This window comes from Haliaeetus albicilla, chromosome 5, assembly GCF_947461875.1.
Source record: "Haliaeetus albicilla chromosome 5, bHalAlb1.1, whole genome shotgun sequence".
NCBI lineage: Eukaryota > Metazoa > Chordata > Aves > Accipitriformes > Accipitridae > Haliaeetus > Haliaeetus albicilla.
Window position 1 is genome coordinate 18,758,320 of NC_091487.1, and position 16,874 is coordinate 18,775,193.

The window sequence follows — 16,874 nt, forward strand, 5'->3', positions numbered from 1 at the left end:
ATGTGAATAATATCTTTGAGGGGAAAAATGAAATATAAAGCTGTAGAATATGGGTTTAACATGCTTATTGTTGGGAGGAAATGTATTATTACCTACTTGAGGAAGGAGTGATCAGAAAAATCATGTTGAGATTGGAATTTTAGTATGCATGTAAATAAGTGGAAATTTTTTTTCTAGGCTCTCTTCTTTTGGAGTCCAAAATTAACCCGAACACTGCATACCAGAAGCAACAGGTAAATATACTTTTTTTCTTCTCGTTTAAATGCAGGTTCTTTATCTTCAGCAATACAGTCTTTTTTTTGCCTGTATTGTAAATTATATTGTGTGCTCTTGTACAAAAATAAGAGGCAAAGTAGTTCTCAAAATTTTTGTGCATTTCATCTGTGTTATTTCTCTGCATTTTTTGTGAAGTTATCTATATAACTTGCACTCTGTTTTACACTAAAAAATGCTTTGGAAGAGACAGGGAAAGCATGGCTGCAAAAATCACAAAGTAGCTGCGGTTCCTGAGGATTATAGTATCTGAAACTTAGTATCACCTGGCTTTTTTCTTCTTTATGTTTCAGATACTACAACTTTCAATGTATTTTATTTAAGAGGCTACTAGAGGGCTTCAAAGCTATTTGCATGTTTACCTTTGGCCTTTACTGGAAGATGCATATGAGTTACTCCTGTTTCAAAGCATTCTGTATACATAAAAGCAGCTTCTCACCTCTAGTTTGCACCTTGCTTCAATTATTTAAGCCATATGTTGTGAGCCCCTAAAGAATGCTACTGAGATTGCTGAGAAGTGAACTGCAGGTCTTGCACTTTGTTTGCTGTTCTTATTTCATGGATGCTGAGAATGACCCTTAGAGGTTTAGAAATGCTGAACCAGATTGTATTTTGTTGCCTGGTCAGCTCAGACTTCCTAAAATCCTGTCCAGTACAGCTAATGTATTAAAACACTCTTCAGTCTTCAGCTTTAATAGTTAATTATAAGCATAGACATATAGTAGTTTTTCTCACAGGCAGTCCCAGTGGTTGTGCAGCTGCAGCTGCTTGTAGGATTGTTTGTTGAACTGAATGGGAGAACCAGTCTGGGTTTAAAATATCCTTCTTTGGAAAATTTAACCTGTATCTGCCCCTTGATATAATTCATCATGCACCATATAAACAGTCCTTACTGAACAACTGGTAAGGCCAGTGTGGGGTGGAGAATCAATTGCAGGGAGTAATAAAGGACAAGACCAGCAAAAATGCTAAGCAAGCTAACTCTTAGTTGTAATCCTGACTAGCTTGAGGTCATGGTTCTACGATACAGTAACTTGAGCTTTAGGACTCCTGAAGTGACCTTGAGTATTTCACGGCTCTATGGCATAAAGTGCTGATCTAGTGTAAACTTGCTTTGCTGGTTCCAATCTGTTCAAAGAGCATTGAGGGGTGAGCTTTGTATTGGTAGGCTTTATGCCAGGTCAAACATGAAGCATGCTTAAAGTAGGCACAAGTAGGAGCATCTCCCCTATGAGGACAGGCTGAGAGAGTTGAGGTTGTTCAGCTTGGAGAAGAGAAGGCTCCAGGGATACCTTATAGCAGCCTTCCAGTACTTAAAGGGGGCCAACAGGAAAGATGGGGAGGGACTCTTTATCAGAATGTGTAGTGGTAGGATGAGGGGTAATGGTTTTAAACTGAAAGAGGGTAGACTTGGATTAGATATTAGGAAGAAATTCTTTACTGTGTGGGTGGTGAGACACTGGAACAGGTTGCTCAGAGAGGCTGTGGCTGCCCCATCCCTGAAGTGTTCAAGGCCAGGTTGGATGGGGCTCTGAGCAACCTGACCTAGAGGAAGGTGTCCCTGCCCATGGCAGGGGGGTGGAACTGGATGGTCTTTAAGGTCCCTTCCAAACCATTCTATGATTCTATGAAACTGTAAGATCAGTGCAAACCACCACAATATGCCTGTCAGTGCAACAGCATCTTGTATCTGTGCTCATTGCTACTCTGGGCCAGACATGTATTGTAATCTAGCACTGCACAAATCAATACTGGTAATTGTGAAAACATGGTTAGGGAAATAAAAATATTAAACATGAATCTGGCCTGTTAGAACAGCACTGTATGTTTTCTGTTCTGGAGAAGGAAAAGTGCTGTTCTTAAAGCTTTCAAATGTGGCATAGACAGAAATTTATATTTGTAGGTGGGTTGTTCATATTATTTAAGCAAAGAAGTATGTAATATAGGTTGAATGTAGGGCTCCACTCTGAGCCTTAGAAATACCAAATCTTTCTTGGTGCATGTATTAATCCTACTCTGTAGCACGTTATCTTTCAGGTGAGGCCTACTTACCCTTTCCCTTATAAAAGGCAACTTCAGAGTTTAAACCTGACTCCATATGAGCTAAGCTTGGAGCTTAGCAGCTGAAAGGAGGAGTGGCTTCTTTCCAGCTCTGCTCATAGAACTCTCAACTGTCTAAACTCACTAAACCACAAGAAAATCAACTTGGTACTCCAAATCCCTCTTCAAAAACTGGTAACTCTACATCAGCAGAATTTTCAAGCCACCTCACACAGGATCCATCTGTGGAACTGTGGGATGGAAGAGTGAGTGAGATCTTTCCTTTTTGGCTGCAGAGTGCCCCTTGGGTCACCTCAGCTGCTAGTGAAATTGCAGCCTGAGATAGAAGACTTACTTTTGAGTTTGCCTGCAGTTGTCACTTGCACTCATAAAATTTCAAGAAAAGTCTCCTAGAAATGTAAGACTTAAAATTTCAAAGTAACTTTCCAATGTTACGATCTTACCAGCCTTTATCTCAAAATTTTGTTGCAAGGGTGAACCTCCATTCCCTTTTAAAGGGGTGTGTAACAATACATCAGAGCTGTTTTTACTGTGACATACTTAGCATGTGGCTTATGGGCACTTCAGATATCTAATGGAATAAATGGGTGAGTTCTGACTTTTGTCTAGGCTGACATGAGGCTTGTAAGAAGAAACAATCTTTTATTGGACCAAGTAACATAATTTGTGGTTGGAAGGAAGGAGAGATGTGTGGTAGTTAAGCTCTTGGGGAAATGCTATCCCAGTTGCTTCGGGTTCTTCAACAAGCCTATAGATACCTTTGTGATAAACAGTGAAGTTCTACTGGTCAAAGAACCTTCTACCTATGCTGCACTGGTAGTCCCAGTGTGAAACAGATTGTCTCAGTAATTGTTGATATTGCAAATTATGCAATCTCAGCATATACATATGTATATTTTAATGATAACTGTCACAGCTTACATCATTATTTGTTAAAATAATAGTGTGAAGACCTGAGTACAGTTTTGCCTTGCTGCCTCTGTTCTCTTGGTGTGTAAAACACCCATGGAAACCACAAAAAAACCCCAACAACCCAACACAACAAAAGCCATACCCTGTGAACCTGAGCTTCAAGTAAAATCTTGTCAAATTGTCTGCTTTAGATTTCTTGGGGTTTAGGATTGAGAGCAATGACTGCCCATTATTGTGGATTAGTCAGGTCTCTGTGTGCATGTAAATGTTGGTCTAATTGGTGATAGATAACAACTGTCTGCTTTTCCTTTTGGAGAGGAAGAACACTTGGCAGATCTTGAGACCTGCTTGGGGACTCATTTTTCATACATCTACATGGTCCTGAGATACTTCAGTTTGCAGTCTAGTCCCCGGTCTTCCCAGACTTTACCTGCCATCTAGAGGTTTGAAATAATTCCTTAAAGCATGAAACGCATAGGCAGTCTTTTAAGTACCTTTTCACTAGTCAGGTAAATTAGTCTTTGTATCACAATGAAGAGTCATTTGCTGCTGTGCATTCAAAAAGAAAGATATGTGTATGTATCTGATTCTGTAATGTAGAATTGCTACCAGTGGAAGTTTTTGGATTCTCTGAACTCTGTACTTCCTGGCAAACTCATCATTACTTATACTAGAACTAGAAGAAAGGAATGCGTAGGAGGAAAACAAGCTAGAAAGAAAACAACTTGAGAAACTAATGTCCTGTGGCTCAGAAAAAGGACCAATATTTCTTATGTTAAGGTATGATTTGTAGACAGAAGTTTTCTTCTGAAAAGCAAAATGTGCGTCAGTACAGCCACTTGGCCTCCTGACTTGTATTCTTGTTTAGGGCTATATGTTAAGTTTTATTGGTATTCTTATTTTAAAATATTACAATAATGGTCCTATAACTTTGGTATGGAATATACAGGATTTAATTATGGATAAGTAGCACACAGCTTAAAAGCAAATTTTGTTTAGTAAGTGGAATTTAGTTATAGTATGGGTTGCTGGACCACACACAGAATACTTAGTTTTCCTCTTCTGTTGTTGGTTGTTTTCTTAATATACTGGTAAAGGTAGACGATACTTTAATTGTAATGTCCTGGTGAAGTTGGTTTACACACTTCAATCCATGATGGTCTGTTCTTTTTTTTTTTTTTTTTTTAAAGGCATTAAAATTGACACAATTCCAGAATGCTAGTGACAAAGGTGCTGTTCTTAAGTGATCCTTATTCAGAAAATGAATAATTACACTAGTATTTTAGGACAACACACCTCTTCCTATGCAACCATAAAGGAGAAATAAAATCTATATACATAGCATTTGTCTAGGGAGAAAGCAGATATGGTGTGGACTGGGTTATATACTTTTCCATATACTTTTGATATACTTTGGCAATGCTTTAGCAATAGAACAGTAAATACTTATATCCTCAACTTTATTTTAGATACATCCACAACCTGTAACCCAGTGATGAAGTATGTATTGCATCCCTTTTTCTGCCTGAAACAAGGAAGACTTGATTTGCTTCCAGCTTCCAGCTACAAAGTCTTGCCTCTGCATTAGAAGCTTCAGTGTCTTTTGTCATCTGCTTTTGCAGTCCCTTTTTCAGTTCCTCACAAGAATACAAAGCTTAAATTCACCCAGAGTACCATCTACTAGCTATGTAGCTTGAAGGTGGCTATCCTTGAATGACGGATAGCAGTCTTATTAATAACAAAGCTAAATTTTGAAAAGATCCAAAAAGGCACTGGCAGAATGCTCAGAGAAGATGAACTTCCTACCCTTACTGTCAGGACAAGTGAGCCAACAGTGAAACTACTTCAATAAAATTTGTGCCTATTGTAGCTAAGATAGTAAGGAAAAGTGTGTGTGTTTGCGGGGTGAGAGGAGAAACAAAGGGGAGTGACTGCTCTTGGTTTTGGGGGGGGGGGGGGGGGTTCATCTGTTTTAATGATCACATGTTCCTTTATCTTCACACATGTTTTCCTGTGAAATCTAATTTGCTGTTTCTGGGTATGGTCACTAGGCCAGTGAGTGAAGGTTCTGTTACAGAACTAATAAACTGATTTTATTCCACATGATTCATGGAAATGCAGCTATGAAATCACTAACTCAAAAGTCGTGTATGATTGTTGAGCTTCTGTAGAAGCTAACAGAATACATTCTGCTGAAAGACTGAATGTGCCTTTGATATGTTTTTCCAGTTTTTGGGATAACTTGTTAGCAGATCCGGATATCCAGGTTCTAGGTGAACAAATGCACAAAAGCAAATGCAAAATTGAAACTTATGTTACATTACTGGGGCTGTTTTTTTTAGCCTGAAGATTTTACTTCAACCTACCACCATAACTATATATATTTAACTGAAAAAAACCTGGGTAGTGCCATAGTTTATTTCCTCAGCAGAAAGCTGCTTATGAATAGCTAGCAAGATGCTGAAAGGTGGCTTGGCATGTCCAGGGAAGTGTCTGTGTAATTGTAAACAATGTAAGGGCTTAGATAAGGAAGACTGACTAGCAGTCAGGCAGGCAGTCCAAGAGTGGGAGGAACAACCTTCCTGTGTTGAACTTCCAGAGGGGGCCAGGAAAGTGTCATAGGCCTAAATCATTTGAGGCCTAGTAGGAAGAGATTAATTAGCTTTTTAAGATAGAAAGAAAGAATTTATGGAAGACCTATCTAATTTGGGGGATCAGTACTTATTGAGAGTAGCCCAAATCTCATAGGGATGCCAAGAGAATATTTTGGAGCTACAGGGAAGACTAGTATTCTTCCTGGATGTGAACACCAGTGAAAGGGTATTGTCAAACAATAACAGTTTTCTTAATTTTATCACGTTAGGAAAGAAATCTTAAATCAGTTTTACAGCAGAATCAGATCCTGAGTACTAGTTGCTCTGAAATTCTTCATTATGAAATCCCAGGGCTTGCTTTGGAGATTGTATGAATGCTGTACAACACACCTGCTAATCAGCTTGCTAATAGTTAAATAAAACTGATTTAATGTCTAATAAAAGTGTGACTTCTGGTGAGTGTTATGGCAAGAACTTGAGACTGATAGTGTGTATTCAACAACCTTTCTATAAAGGAAAGTAAGGCTTTTGGAAATAATTTCAAAAGGTGAGGAGAGATCATATGGTAGATACCAAGCCCTGTCCATCTAAGTACAATTGCCACTGCTTCTTGGCTTAAACTATTGCAGTAGTATTTTTGAAGGTTTGCTTCTTAGGAATGAAGTCTCAAAGCTGTAGCATACAGTAATGCTTCCTTGAAAACCTCAAACTAACCAAAACTTGCTCCATGTGAACTTGATGCAGCCAACAATGAGACAAGCAGCAGAGAAATCCATGATTGTATTCTGAAGAAGTTTTGCCTCAGGCTGTATCTTTATAAGGATAAGAGTGCAGAAAGTTAACCTTAATTGGTAGAAATGATAAATACCTCTTTACGGACTGTTAAATACATAGGTCTTCCAAAAAGAGGCCATGCTCAGAATTTTGCTTAAAATTGAGAATTCCTGATTCTATCTGAGCAGTCATAATGAACAATAGTATAAAAGGAGACAAATTTTTATAAATGGTCTTAAGGAGACAGCGAATTTTGTATGAGCTAAGGTAGTGATGACACATCCAACTGGCACTATAGTCAAAATATTTTTTTGTGAAGCAGCAAATTATTTTCAAACTCAGAATAAGATCATAAACTCTACATAAGTATTTTCCTGATTGTCATCCTATTAAAAAAAGATCTTGCCAAGAACTCTAACGCATCTAGAAAAATGTGAGGAGCTAGAATGCTAGGATTCTTGCAGAGCACTCAGTATAAAAGCCTTCAATGATAAAACATTTGTCTGTGTTTATGACTTAGTTCACACAATGTAGCTATGATTTAATACTGCACTTTCACATTTTAGTTGTGTTTAACAAGCTAGATAAGAACCAATTTTAGATGTTTGTTTTAGGCGTCCTATCCAGTTCCTTGTTTAGAGGCTAATATTTTGTATGTAATGCAAGGATATGTTTTTGATCAAACTGAGCCAGAACTGCTTTTATGAATCACATAAAATTGTAGATTTTATGCTTATAGAGGGGTAATGTGCAAGACTCATCTCCTTACCTCTCTAACCAACAGCTACTATCACTAAATATATTTATTCACACTCCTGTTTTCTCTTGGAATGGAGGAGGCAGTCTTAAGAAATTTCAGTTGCTTTTTGGAGTTGCAAGAAGTAATGCTTGGCATTTGGAAGCAACAGATAGTCCTATTCCATAGCTGAGAGATCCAGAGTAGCTGGTGGATTCAAATTACACTGAGGAGATTTCAGATCAAACACACAGAAAGATTCCTTTAAATAAAACAAGCAGAAACTAGACCTTTATTCATGTTTTTTTAACTACATCTAGAATTTCCTTCAGTCACTTCTCCCTACATGTGTAAGTCTTGTACTACTCTTCTTTTTAAAGCGTATAAGCTTTGTAGGATTAAAAAAATGAAATTACATTAATAACTGTCTGCATTTAACAGTGAATTTAAACTTTGAACTGTGTATTGTGCAATAGAGTGAAGTGCTTTTCTTTGTTTCATGTTTTCTTTTAAAAGCCCTTTGAGGCACGAAAGGATGTACAAACAAATAAGATTTGGAGAGTAGCAATTGATAGTTTTCTGTTGAGGCACTGATATTAATCTGTAATACAAAATCCTTGTGTGATAAGACAACAGATAACTAATCATTTGAAATTGTTAGTGTTGACAGTTGGAAAATACTTTTCTAATATTAATAAACCAAACTGAAGAACATTGTTATGCTGCTCAAGTAATTTCTTTCAGCAGTTTTTTGTTTTGCTTTCCAAAGAAGAAACAATTAAAAAAAATAATAATCAGAATGTGTAGAGGTGAAAAAATACTGTCTGAACTTCCACATATGATAGTAGATGATCTTGCTTAACAAGAACAATTGCTATACAATGGCCAAATACACTTCTGTATCTCTGTGACTATAGTTTTCAAAAGCAGCTTTACCTTTGTGTCTTCCCTTTCATTTTTCTCTGCCTGCCTTCCTCCTTCCATCCCTCCACTCCCCAAAGGAGAAAGACAGACAGACCTGTGTTGATCCAGTGCTGGATTTTATTCAGACTTAGAGCTTTGGTTTATTCAACTTAATGCAGTTAATGTAAATAACACTGTCCTTATTTGTGTTTAGTCATTTCCCTATTTGTTAGTCATGTTCTTTATAGAAAAGAAAATACATTTTGATCTTCTTTTGGAAATGGCGTGCTTAGAAATCTAACCACTTTCACTTATATGGAAATGTAATTAGATAGGAATGTTGCAAGTTCAACTAGGGTCTACTTAAGATTTAGTGTTATGGTTGGTTTTTTTAAATGAAATAAGTGCCACTCAGTGGGAAGCTGATGAGACAGTGGCCTTGAAAATTACTGCAGTATAAATACTAATTGCAGAGATTAATGTATTAGATTTTGAACCCGATACATACAATGAATACTGCAGTAAGGTACATACTGTTTTTAAAAGATGGCCAAAAATAAAAAATCTTCTTTTTTTTTTCTTTTGGACCTTCCCTTTCCAAATTTTTGTAAACTGTTATTTTTCTTACTCTACAGGAGTCAGCAGTACTAGGTGCTATCAATCTGTTATTACCAGAGTATTTGTACCGTGACCTGTCGTGTAGAGAATAAACTATTAATTGTGACTTTCTTCTTCCTTTTGTATTTTGGAGGTGGTCTTCCTAAATCCCTTTCTTCTGTGTACCACCTCTTCCTCAACCCTTTGGAAAAGGAAAAGGTAAACTATTTGCCATTTGCAAGGTAAAGCCATTAGTGCCTCTGAAGCAGTATACCTGCTCTGGTAATGGCAAATTGATTGTATTGTATTGCTTGACTGAATCCTAATGGAGCTAGCTGATTGTGCTATTTGGATTACAGTTTAGTTTAAGGAGTTTTCTAGTAAGTGCATATTGAAATCTAAATGTAAGATTTCTCTTTATCCTCAGTGTTCATTTTCATATTTGAAATCAATTAAGCCTAATTAATAAACTGCCTTAAACTTTATAAATGTCTGGCAATTTATAGTGCTTTTGCAAATATTTAAAATTAATTTCTTTAGGAATAATCGCTATAAGCAAAATCTATACTTGATGAAGCAAAAATACTCTATTTTATGGTTCTCACTGAAATATAAGTAGAAAAATTCTCATGTCTCTTGTCCTCGTGAGTAAATGCATGTTTTAGCACTTAACTGAAATAATGCAGTTTCATGGGGCTATATGTATTTAATGTGGCTATATTTCAGCTAGCTGTGGTAGGAAGACAAAAGACTTCTAAAATAAAACTTGATTCAATATGTAAATAATGCAGTTTATAGTCTCTTTTTGTGGTGTTTTTTTTATTCGAACAGTTATTTAGCAGAGTGTCTGTAAACTACTGCATCAAATACCTTATCAGTGTGTGATATTGCTCTTTGCAGCATCAGCTTCCACTTCCATATATTGTTTTTGCATGCAGTATGAGGGCTCTGATAAACTCTTGAACTATTCTAGTAAGTAGATGAGAGGTTAAGAGTCTGGGTAGTAAACATAGCTAAGCACGGTTTCAGCTACCTTCTAGAAATCTAGGGCAAAACATCCTTTCAGAATGGTAGTTCGGAATGAGTAAAAATGGTGCGTGTCATTCAGTGTAATAGGTATGCACACTCTTAGGCAGTTAACTGTGTGCATACTCAAGTTTCTGTTCTTGTTTAAAGTTTGTAGGTGTCTTGGGGCTGCGTTTTAAGCAGCTGTTCTGTGCATTAGCACAGTGTCTTCTGGGGCTTATAAAAAATGGAAAAAAAAAAATTGTAACTTTGATCCTACAAAAGATGTGCAGTTTTATGTGGTCCAATTGAAACAGATTTAAAAAAAACAAACCAAAACCTCTTGCTTTTGTTACTGTATTTTATCAGAAGATGCATTGATGTAGAAGTACATATTCTAGATTAACCTTTTTGACATTTACAATATTATGGTCATGTGAATTAAGAACTAAAACTTTTAGTACCTTTCTGGAACTTCCTTGTTCTGGTTTATGCAGAATGTTTTTAATCTAAGAATCTCAGAACATATAAAAATCTTACAAAGTATGATCTTTACATTTGTATTGTAATACTGTCCTGTCATAATTAAGTGTCAAGCTGTTTTTATTTTACAATTTTGCTCTTTACACATGATTCAGGTTTGTAAAATCTGAAATACAATTGCCTGAAAATACTCTTCTTCTCTTTAAAGGATACCTTGATTGTGTGGTCTGAAGCTGAAAATTATGATTTGGCACTTAGCTTTCAAGAAAAAGCAGGATGTGATGAAATATGGGAAAAAATATGTCAGGTAAGTTTAATAATGAAGATTGAGACAACCTAAATCATCTTAATGTTTGTGTTCAAAATTTTTAGATTGTTCTAAGAGGTAAATCTGAACATGATAGATAGAAAGTAAAAACTATCCTCTTAGACACCTCCCTCACATTTAACATTTTTGAGTTTGAAAACTTTCTCCAGAAATTTGGTATGAACTTAAACTATGTTTGGGGTAAATTTGTTTTTTTTTAGAGCATTTTCAGGTCTTTTTGCTTAACATAACTTCTCAGCTCTATTATCGCCCAAGGTAGTGTAGCTCAAAATGAGTGCTTAAAGAGTTTCATAACAATTAATTTAATAATTAACTTTTTCCAGGTTGGCCAGAAGGGAAAAGGTTACCTGTCCAAAGCTCTATTGTAGAGAGAAGAATGTATGTGAGCTCTTAGTGAATTTTATAGTGTATTTCTCACGGATTTAACCACATTTTATTCACGTTTCTCTTTTTACATTTCTCATTCTTGTCTTACCTCATTCTTCTGTTTCAGGTGAGGGGAATATTGAGTTTCTCAACAGAACTTTTTTCCATCTAAATGTGACAGTATGCTTCTGTTGACTGTCAGGGTGTGAAAGATTGATCTGGTAGTTGAAGTAGGAGATAGCTCTATCCCTGTATTATCAACTCAAGGCTATAATTCTTACAGTTTACAGAAATTAAACAATTTATATGTAGTGTGTATATATTTTAATATGGGCTAATTAACTCATGTTTTATCACTATGACCAGATGACTGTATAGTCACTGAATTACTATTGCTTCTGGATAACATTTGATCAGGTATTAACTATTGACCAATACCCAAAGGAGTTTAGTCAATATACTCACTTATGTTAGTTCAATTTGTCAGTTCTTGTTTGGGTGTTTTCTTCCATTCCAAGCATTACAACTTTTCTTAATTTCTGTGCTTAATTAGGTGGGATTTCTCTAAATTTGTCTATTCTCTCTTTACATGCTCTCTCTTTCTGTTCTTAACGAACACCTAGCTCTCTCTACTCTGTCTCTTGGAGTTTGTTCTCATTGATTTCAGAAGTAAAGCAAAAGAAATCTGGTTTCATAATTGCATGTGTATAGATCATTCCTTTTTTTAGGAATGAGTCTCTTCAACAGTTTACCACTTATGTAAATAAGTACAGAAATATTTCCAGGAACCTTAGCAGTCAAAGGACCAAAAGTTGGGAGAAGAAACAAAATGGGGGAAAGGGGAAATTGTGTTCTTGGGGAACATCCAGATAAGCCCAGCTTCCTCAGCCTCCTGTAACGATCTAATATTTTTGTAAGAAACCAGCGTCTTTACATCCTGTTTTGAGGTCATGCTATTGTATTTGTGTCTAGTGTGCTTTGAAGATCTTAAGCTTCCTCAGTCATTAAAGCTTCATCTAAAAGGAAAACTTTGATACAGCTTATACTGGAAGTGGTTGCTGATGTATAAGCAGAACAGTATGTGGGTTTTAACAGCATTCTGGATTTTAATCTAAGTATAGGCTTGCTGTTATCCGTGAAGAATTATTTCTCCCAGATTTTTTTTTGCTGATTTTCAGAATTAAAAAGAACAGTACCTTCTACTGCTCTACACAGCAGTGCCTTTCTGGATTTGACATGTCAGACTCCAAGCAGATACCACAATTAAGATGTCATTAAAGCTGAAACACTCTGGTGGCCAAGCAACTGTCTCTCTTTTTTCACTAGTCCGTACTTCCTGCAGTTTCCTCATTGTATCTCTAGAGAGATCTTTGCAGGTCCTGTGCCTTGTTTTTCTGACAGCTCCAGGTTTCCGCTACTCTTTCATTAATGGTGGTTTGGGGTTTTCTGTTCTTAAGAGGGATTCTGTGTCTCTGTTGAGTATTTAGAAAGAGCACGGTAACAGATTTTGACTTGCAGCTCTCAAGAACTGAAAACAACAATTAAATTATCAAGACTGGCCTCTCTCTTCTGTTTGAGGTAGCCAAAGTTTTGAAAAGCTTCAAGAGCAGTTAAATAGCCTATAGAAAAATGTTTAAAGCTATCCCTGCAATAATGTGATAGTGGTTTGCATTTGAAAATCTGTCTGCAGAGAATAAAGACTGGAAACAAATAGCTTAGTTCAGTAGTCCACTAAAAAGTTGTAGTCCACACTAGTAATTATGAATTTCCTTTTTTATTTGAAGTACTCAGAAAGTGTAGCTTTTTTCTTTATTCTTCCTCCTTTTTATAGAAAATAAATAGAAATAAATATCTAATCTAGAAATAATTTTGTAAAGCCTTCTGTTTGAAGAAATCTTTTCATTATGTCGTATTTTCCAAACCAGCTGTACTCAATATGAAACTTAGATTTGCACTTCTATTTTGGCCGTACAAAGAAAAAGTGTGTGACATTTGAAATGGTATTTTTTAAAAAGCGTTCAAGTAGCAGTGAACATTAAACTCCACTTTCCTGAACACATCTTATTTTGTAGGTTCAAGGCAAAGATCCTTCTGTCGATATTACTCAGGACCTTGTCGATGAATCTGAGGAAGAACGTTTTGATGATATGTCATCACCAGGTCTAGAATTGCCATCTTGTGAATTAAGTCGACTAGAAGAAATTGCAGAACTTGTGGCATCTTCATTGCCTTCACCATTACGTCGTGAAAAACTCGCACTAGCACTGGAAAATGAGGGCTATATTAAGAAGCTCTTAGAAATTTTTCATGTGTGTGAAGACTTGGAGAACATTGAAGGACTACACCACTTATATGAAATTATCAAGGGAATTTTCCTTTTGAACAGAACTGCACTTTTTGAAGTCATGTTTTCCGAGGAATGTATAATGGACGTAATTGGATGCCTAGAATATGACCCGTCTTTATCACAGTCACGGAAACACAGGGAATTTCTGACTAAAACGGCAAAATTTAAAGAGGTGATTCCTATATCTGATCCAGAGCTGAAGCAAAAAATACATCAGACATACAGAGTACAGTATATTCAAGATATGGTCCTACCCACTCCCTCAGTTTTTGAGGAGAATATGCTATCAACACTTCATTCTTTCATCTTTTTTAATAAAGTGGAAATAGTTGGTATGTTACAGGTAAGTTTCAGAATTTCACAGTCTCTTTATTTTCGCTTGGGCAGAGAAAGTTGCATAATTTTTCTTGGAAAGATTGAGGTGCTTCGGTGGAACCTTCACTTCTGTGATTCTGAAAGTCATTTTGAAGTATGACATAAAAGGCATGGATTTGAGTACTGAGCTGTTAAATATATGTCGTTAAATCTCAGATTTTGGACTAGATTCTCTGTAACTGATTTAAATAGAGCAAACATATGTAGAATCCTGAATGAAGTTGTTTGGAAATAATAGTACTGTTTGCATGTTGAAGGGTTGATTTTGTTAGGGGTTTTTTTCTGTATTTTGGGACTTTTTAGGCAGTTAAGGGTAATTTTTGTCATGTTACCCTAGCAAAAAAAAAAAAAAAAAGAAATTACTTCACCTAGACTTCACAAATATAATCTCATACCAGGATATTACTGTTTCTAATTTTGAAGTAAATTTTGTTTGGAAAGTACAGTTTCAGAACATAACATTGCCTTAGGTGTTTGAATGTTTTCCTAGTTTGACTTATAAGTTCCTAAATAATACAGCTTGTAATTACCAGGTTTTCATGACGTATGTCTTACTGCAAATGTAAAGAGATTATCTGATGCTTTAGATACCTTACTTACATGTCTTAAGTATTCTGCACCAACCCATGAACTTCCTGAACTGTGTAGAAATAGGTGGTGCATCTCTGTAATGGGAGCTTCCTACAGCTTTCAACTAACATGTTACAGCACGTGCATTTTGGTTTGTAGAAGATAATTACCATTATCTTAATTCTCCTAACATTTAATAAATGAATAGCCACTGTCTTTGTAGGGGCTGTCTGATCTAGAGAAGTGGATAAAGTGCTAGATGCTACTGATTACGTTAATCATATTGATCTTCAGTTAAATCTCTGAATGCACCCTGTTCAATTTCATGGAAAAAACAGCAAAGGAGAGTGAAAATTGCTTTTGCAAGCTCATATGGCAAACCATTGTCAAAACTAGGCCTCCCAACTTTTCATCCACCACACTCAGTTGATCAGAATACTGAAATTATTTAATCCACTCTTTCAGAGCTTTAATCTCTCATGTCCACACATGGAGTATTTGATAAGCAGCCAGATGTGCAAGACATCACCCAGGCCTAGCAGATGAGGCATGTGCCTTGTGGACAGACCATCACTCACTGGAGCAGCCACTGGAGGCCTGGTGGAACACCTGGGGCATCTTCCGTAGTACTAGACCCCCAGCTTATGCCCAACTGAACAAAATCCTTCATGTCTGTATATGTGTCCTTGATACACAAAGTCAGAAATGTGTATCTGAAACAGTCAGAAGGCCTTAATCATTTTGGAGTGGCCAGTTTGAGAAAGCCTAACAGGCCTGACTTTGAGAGAATGCTGAAAAAGATTCAGTTAAGGGGTCTCAACTTGACTATCCAGTATGACTAGTGTCTCTAAAATATCTTGACCTCTTTGTAAGCATTGCTAAAAGCGAAGTCCTGAGGATGGTACATTTTGGCTTGAGGAGGAGGGGGGAAAGAATTATTCGGGAGTCTTGATGTCAGTGGCTAATTCTGGGAGGAATTGTGAACTTTGAAAAGGAAACTGGGCAAGAAAGAAGGAGGCCTGATCCTGCGAAATCTTTAAGGGTGTGTTTGGCAGAAATCCTTGAGGTAACTTGATTGAAGACTAGTGGCTGATTAGTTTCCTTTTTTTCTGTCTCTTATAACCTGTGTTAGGTTAATAGATGTAGGCTAAGCTTGGGTTAGAACATCAAAGTTTAGTGTGGTTGCAAAACTTGTTAGTTGCAGTTTACAGTTGAAATATAGGCTGAGATCTGATTTTGATTTGTTGTGTGACCGCAGGTTTCTGAACCTTATCTTCACTTCTGTTGCTGTTGTCTATGGTTGAGAATGAAGTATACTCCCTGTGTGGTAGAGCCAGAAGAATTAGCCTTGCCTAACTTTCAAAGTTAGATAAATATTTCAAATTGTTCAAGTGCTTTCTTTCTACAGCTTTGAGGAGCCAAGAGTGGTAGTGCACGAAGAAGAAAATACATCCTGTGCTATATTGCATTTCCTAGTCCTTTCACAGTACAGCTTTATAGTATTGAGGGGGAACTCCCTGAGTTTATAAGTAAGAATCTGTTGGAAATTATTTGACATTGATGATCAATTCTTGGTTTTGAGGGAATTAAAAGAGGCTATCACAAATTAGATGCCCATTGCATTTTGAAGAGATTAAAAGGTTTGCTTGCTTGATTTTTTTTTCAAGTTCTTACAGTGTAGCTCTAAACAAAGGTTTAAACCTGTTTACCTGGCATTTATTTATTCATTCATTTATAGAGCAATGTATCAGATTGCACTTTTATGTAATCTCAGCCCCCTAAAGTTTCATTCCCCCCTTTCCTTTCTCCACCCCCCATTCGCACAGTCCATGTATAAAATGTATGATACTGTTCCTTCTCATTTCTTTAAGCAGAATAAATAATGTTCTGAGAACAAAATTAAAGACTGCTTTTGTTGATTTCACTTCTATAACTAATTCTTAAGGTCTTTCTTCCATTAGTGTATGGTTTAACATGCATTTCTGTAGCTGGTTGTATCACTATACTTTGGTGGTGGCGGGGGTGTTATTTCAGGAAAGATTGAAAGTTTTATGTAACTGAAGTTCCTGGCATTCATTATTTTAGATCTTACGAGATCCTGGTGCTCACTAACCATACATGTGTACTTAAGAAGTTGCTGCTTTTATAAGTCATTATTAATTGAAGAGTTTCTGGGATGCTTCATGGTGGTTAATTGGGAGCTATGGATGAGTCTCAAGTTCTTAGCTGATACGTAATACAGGTTGTTAATGCTTCTGCTGTTGACTTTAGGTTGTCTCTCCTGGACCATTGAGGGTGTGACAAACTTCTCACATTAAAAGTAAACTCCCTGAGCAGCTGCTGTCCTGTGACATACTGCAACTATTGCATGTAGAACTGAGTTGTTTTATATTCTGTTCTTTTCTCTCTCACTGGCTGTGAAGAAAAAGAAAGAAAAACTGTTAACCTCCACCATGAAAAAAAGATGAGCTCTAAAGAGCCCTTTACGTGTCAGGCTGTGTACTAACTAAAGTGGCACTTTGCGATACCCTCATCTCAAATTAACTCAGC

General features: G+C 36.6%; 1 protein-coding gene across 3 annotated transcripts in view; it reads left to right on the top strand.

Moving 5' to 3' along the window:
• Nucleotides 1-16,874, top strand: part of PPP4R3A (protein phosphatase 4 regulatory subunit 3A) — a 46,820-nt gene that overhangs the window by 9,699 nt on the left and 20,247 nt on the right. For 2 of the 3 annotated variants that reach the window (XM_069783618.1, XM_009918505.2), the window contains exons 2-4: nt 178-233; nt 10,547-10,645; nt 13,105-13,722. In XM_069783618.1, the coding sequence (XP_069639719.1) occupies nt 178-233; nt 10,547-10,645; nt 13,105-13,722 (773 nt within the window). Of the gene's footprint in view, nt 1-177; nt 234-5,011; nt 5,070-9,004; nt 9,070-10,546; nt 10,646-13,104; nt 13,723-16,874 lie in introns of those variants that run through there. The other variant, XM_069783617.1, reaches the window with a different exon arrangement.